This window comes from Phalaenopsis equestris, unplaced genomic scaffold (genome assembly GCF_001263595.1).
Source record: "Phalaenopsis equestris unplaced genomic scaffold, ASM126359v1 Scaffold000002, whole genome shotgun sequence".
NCBI classification, from domain to species: domain Eukaryota; kingdom Viridiplantae; phylum Streptophyta; class Magnoliopsida; order Asparagales; family Orchidaceae; genus Phalaenopsis; species Phalaenopsis equestris.
The window spans coordinates 8,309,611-8,314,292 of NW_018164444.1; the positions used below are offsets into that span (position 1 = coordinate 8,309,611).

Consider the following 4,682-nt stretch of genomic DNA (forward strand, 5'->3'; position numbering starts at 1 on the left):
AGGAATTTACACCGTTTGATCATAACAATAATTACAGGAGAAACTCTCTCAATTTCTCACTCTCTCTTCTTCTCTCTACACCGAGATACACCGAAGAACACACCTTGAGATTCTACTGTAGATATATCGCACGCAAGCTTCAGCCAGATCATCAAGAAGCAACAATAAAGGGAGCTTTTTCTTTCTTGCATCTCACAGAAAACCGAAAAACATCGCATGAAACTGCAGCTACCTGATTCATATCTTTCGGCCCGTAAGCTTTCTTCCCTGTGCTTTGCGATACTTCCTTCACCATCAAACCAACGCAGAACATAAGAAGAATGAGGGTGAGCCGAACCTTGCTTTTCTTCACACTTGAAGTTCTATCCTAGAAGCCAAGAAAAGCTCATTCCAGTATATCATACGTGAAGAAGAAAAAACCACGTAAATATAACCACCTGCAAGTTGCACTTTTATCAAATGTAATTTCCTCTCCTTCTTTAATGATTGCGGGACCCACCTTCCATAGGCAAAAGCAAATAGGCGGGAGTAGTTACAGAAGTATATATTATATTTTAACTGGGCTCCACACTCACAATAGTTTCGACTATTCTTGAAGGAACAAATTCCCCCTTACCCCTTACGGAGCAATAGAAGAGGTCCAAGACGGACGATTTGTGCAACAAATTAAGTTTTTATGGTTGAATCATTAGTACAAATTCAAGTTTGGTAGTTTTTAAATTTGTTCTCTAAAGAAGTGTGATATTATAGCCCGTGTAGATTTTAGTGGTTTGTTTGTTTTGTGAATTTTCAAAACGGTCGTTGTTTGCAAACAACTCGTGTTCGATTTGTTTATTATGCAAACGAGTCAAATATAAACATTTTTTTTGCACTTGATATATAAACAAGCCGAACATGAACAAATATTTGTTTGTCCGTACTCGGCTAGTATTGGCTCAAAATAATCAAATTATATATATATGAACAAGCCGAACAAACTGAACCCGGGCTCGCTCGTGTTCGGCTCATTTACACCCTACTTGTGTGTCCTTAATGAGCTAAAGAGATATGATGTATTGATATTTCCGTATAGTGTGTCATGTTTGATTGATTATAATGAGCTTAAAATAATTATTAAAAATTATGAGAGGTCGAATCTCTTAATATTACTCAAATGTTAGTATTTTTATTCTTAGTCAAACTAAATTTTAAAAACAATTTGGATGCAAACTAAGCTAATTGATGGATTTACATCTTTTAGAATAAATTTATGACATATTATTGGAAAGGTTGTAATGCAAAATCATATTTAGAGAAATTATAATTATAAGTTTTTCTAATTGTAAAACTTCTTACATATTTAACCTTTTTTTTTTTATGATTAACACAAAACCATTGTGTCTATGCTGAATTAGCTTCAATCCAAGTGCAAAAAAAAAAAATTATGCTTGTTAAAATTTTACTCTAAAAAGTTTGCATATGATTATTTTCTTGCTGTTATGCAATGTTACATATTTGCAAAAATAATATTCATTTGGGCTAACCTAAATAATCCTAAATTTTTATCTATTATTTCATTTTTTATTTATTTTGATATAGCATCATATAGAGAAATACATTGAGTAGTAAATATTTTAAAATAGTGTGCTTTATTCTGACAGTCACATAGAAGATCACGTGGCGGTCCTTGATCCACTAGGGGCAGCTCAAGGGGATCTGTATTTATCTGGTCGACTCCTACGGGCCGGGAGAAAAATAGTCCCGAGATGACAAAATTCAACCACGCTCCTAAAGTTTATTGGCACAAAACCTACGAGGATGAATTTGCCAACATTCCTCAACCAAGTCGAGCTAAAGATGAAAACCACTCGGAACTAAAGTAGTCGACCGATGCCTCCCAATCCACCCTTTGGCCATAGCCGCTCGGGTAATGACCCAGTCGACCATTCCTTCAGTCTCCCACAGTGTGACTGCTTGGCTCAAATCCTAGGCTTTCGTCTACATCCAGTCTGACGCCATTTTAGGCTCCTGATCCTATATATATGTATTAACCCGTTCATACTTTTTTAAGAGTACAAAATGTAATTTTATATCTTCATTGCTATAAATAGAAGCTCATTTCAGGAAAAAAAAAGGTTATGCAATTTCACTGTTTATTACTAAACTCTTTCTGCTCTTTTCATTCTTTTCGTGCTTTATTCCTTAGATGTGTCTCTCGGATAATTTTGGATTCAACATATACCTTTTGTGCTTGAACATGCATTTACAATCTTTCAATGAGGAGCGTGACTTGAAAACTTTGGTTGTTGGGAAGATTCAAATTATATAAGAAATTAAAAAAATATATATCTCAAATTATAAAATAAAAGTTTAAAATAAGAGTTCATTAAATTATTGGGGCATTTACATAAATACAACCCAATTCATATGTAAATACCTATCTAACACCTAAACTTTAGTTTTTTTACATTTACATCACATTTAGATCACCCAATGCTTACAAGCACATCAAAAATATAACCATGTTAACCTAAAAATAATGAAATACAAACACCTTTTCTTTCATTGATAAGATGTCATATATGTAAAAAAAATAAAGTTTAGGTGCTAGAAATGTAAATACATCAGAATTGAGTGGTATGCATGTAAATCTTCCAAAATATCGCATGCAATTAAAGAGAAATTAACCATCCGCTGTTATTTTCATTACATATTTCAACAACTTCTTTCCATGAACATGAAACAAATAACATCAAATTATATAATTAAATTATATTTCCCCTGCCGGCCAACATCTATTTAACCATTCCATCCCTCCCAAAATCCAACCTTCGCCGGCCCCCCTTCTTCTTCCTCCTCCAAACTTCTCCCCCCTCTTCTTCACAGTGTACGAAACCATGGCGAAGAAAAAGCAGAGTAGCTCTGCTTCAAACGAAGAGAGCAAAGGAAGTAGCAGAGAAAGCAACAATGGCGTGGAGAAGTTGAGGAAGAGCAGGAAAAGCGTGCCCAGAGACTTTCCCTCCCAGAGAAGCTCCGTTTATCGCGGTGTAACCAGGTTTATTTATTTATTTATTTATTTTTTAATTAATAAATTAATCTCTTCTTCATAATTATTTATTTATTTATTTATTTCTTGATGAATTTTCAGGCACAGGTGGACTGGCAGATATGAGGCTCATCTCTGGGATAAGAATTGCTGGAATGAATCGCAAAATAAGAAAGGAAGGCAAGGTGAATTAATTATATATTTTTTTAATTATTTATTTCTTTTTCAAACCATTTATTGGACAATTTTGGTATAACTAATTTTTTTTTTTTTTTTTTTTTTTTTCTGCGGATGGAATTCAAACGCAATGCAGTTTATCTCGGTGAGTTGATCAGACAAAAAAAAAAATGATTTTTTTTTTTGTTTTGGAATTATTATTATTATTATTTAATTATGCAAAAACAAATAGGAGCATATGATGAAGAAGAAGCTGCAGCCCGAGCTTATGATTTGGCTGCATTGAAGTATTGGGGCCACGACACCACCCTGAATTTTCCTGTATTTTCTATTTTTTTTTTTCCTTCAAATTTTATTTTTTTATTACTTTTTCAAATATTCATGTCATGATTTTTTTATAAATTCGTCTAAATTTCTGAAAAATGGCAGCTATCAAACTATGAAGAAGAGGTGAAAGACATGGATGGGCTGTCCAAGGAAGAGTATATTGGCACTTTAAGAAGGTAGAAGGGACCCCCAAATATGATAGTTGATTGTGCAAAAAAATTATTGTTCAATTATTATAATTTAATTTCATGCAAATTACAGGAAAAGTAGCGGATTCTCAAGAGGAGTATCTAAATACAGAGGAGTGGCAAGGTGTGTATTTATCTTCTTAATGCTATAAACTGAAAATTGATAAGAAATATTTCATGATTAAAAAAATAAAAAAAAATTAGTAAAAAAATAAATGCCTAAATTTTCAGGAGGCTATCTTTGTATCGATCAAATGATAAGTTTATGCACGAAGACAATATTGTTTCTGGACGCCCGTAATGTGGATTCGGCCATGCACATATGCACGGTGGAGTGGTCGAATCCATGCTGTTGTCCAAACATCAGGACAACAAACGTAATATTTTTCTCTCATACACGAGTATTGTCAATCCATAAATATTAATTAATCCATAAATATTAATTAATCAAATAGTCTCTGATTATCTATGTGAGGTGTTTTTAGGCTTATAATTTATAGAAGTGATAAAATAGTCCTCAGATTATTTAAATTTGGGCTGAAATAGTTCCCATAAACAATTATTAAAACTTAAGCACTTTAATTTATATTTTAAAATTAAAACAAATTTAAGTTATTACATAAATAGTTACTCATCATCTAGTCCTTTTCTTATAAAAAATATATATTTTTTACAAATTTAATTATTTATTTAATAATTTGTAGACATCATCATAATGGAAGATGGGAAGCTCGAATTGGTCGCGTATTTGGCAACAAATATTTGTATCTTGGAACATACGGTAAGATCATGTGCTTTTATGAACATATGGCTTTTATATTATTTTAACTATCCAAAATGTGCTAAGATCATGTGCTTTAATCAAATGCAATAATCTTTAGAATTTAGAATTTCCTTCTTTTAAAATTTACATGGAATTTACAGACAAAACCACTAAAATCAATATATATATATATATATATATA

General features: G+C 32.2%; 1 protein-coding gene across 1 annotated transcript in view; it reads left to right on the top strand.

Moving 5' to 3' along the window:
* The first annotated feature begins 2,772 nt into the window (after positions 1-2,772).
* LOC110035348 (AP2-like ethylene-responsive transcription factor At1g16060) overlaps positions 2,773-4,682 on the top strand; it is an 18,340-nt gene continuing 16,430 nt past the window's right edge. Inside the window, exons 1-7 of the mRNA XM_020739584.1 lie at positions 2,773-3,034; positions 3,128-3,210; positions 3,339-3,347; positions 3,435-3,523; positions 3,632-3,705; positions 3,791-3,841; positions 4,422-4,498. Of these exons, the coding sequence (XP_020595243.1) occupies positions 2,877-3,034; positions 3,128-3,210; positions 3,339-3,347; positions 3,435-3,523; positions 3,632-3,705; positions 3,791-3,841; positions 4,422-4,498 (541 nt within the window). The 5' untranslated portion in view covers positions 2,773-2,876. The remainder of the gene's footprint in view (positions 3,035-3,127; positions 3,211-3,338; positions 3,348-3,434; positions 3,524-3,631; positions 3,706-3,790; positions 3,842-4,421; positions 4,499-4,682) is intronic.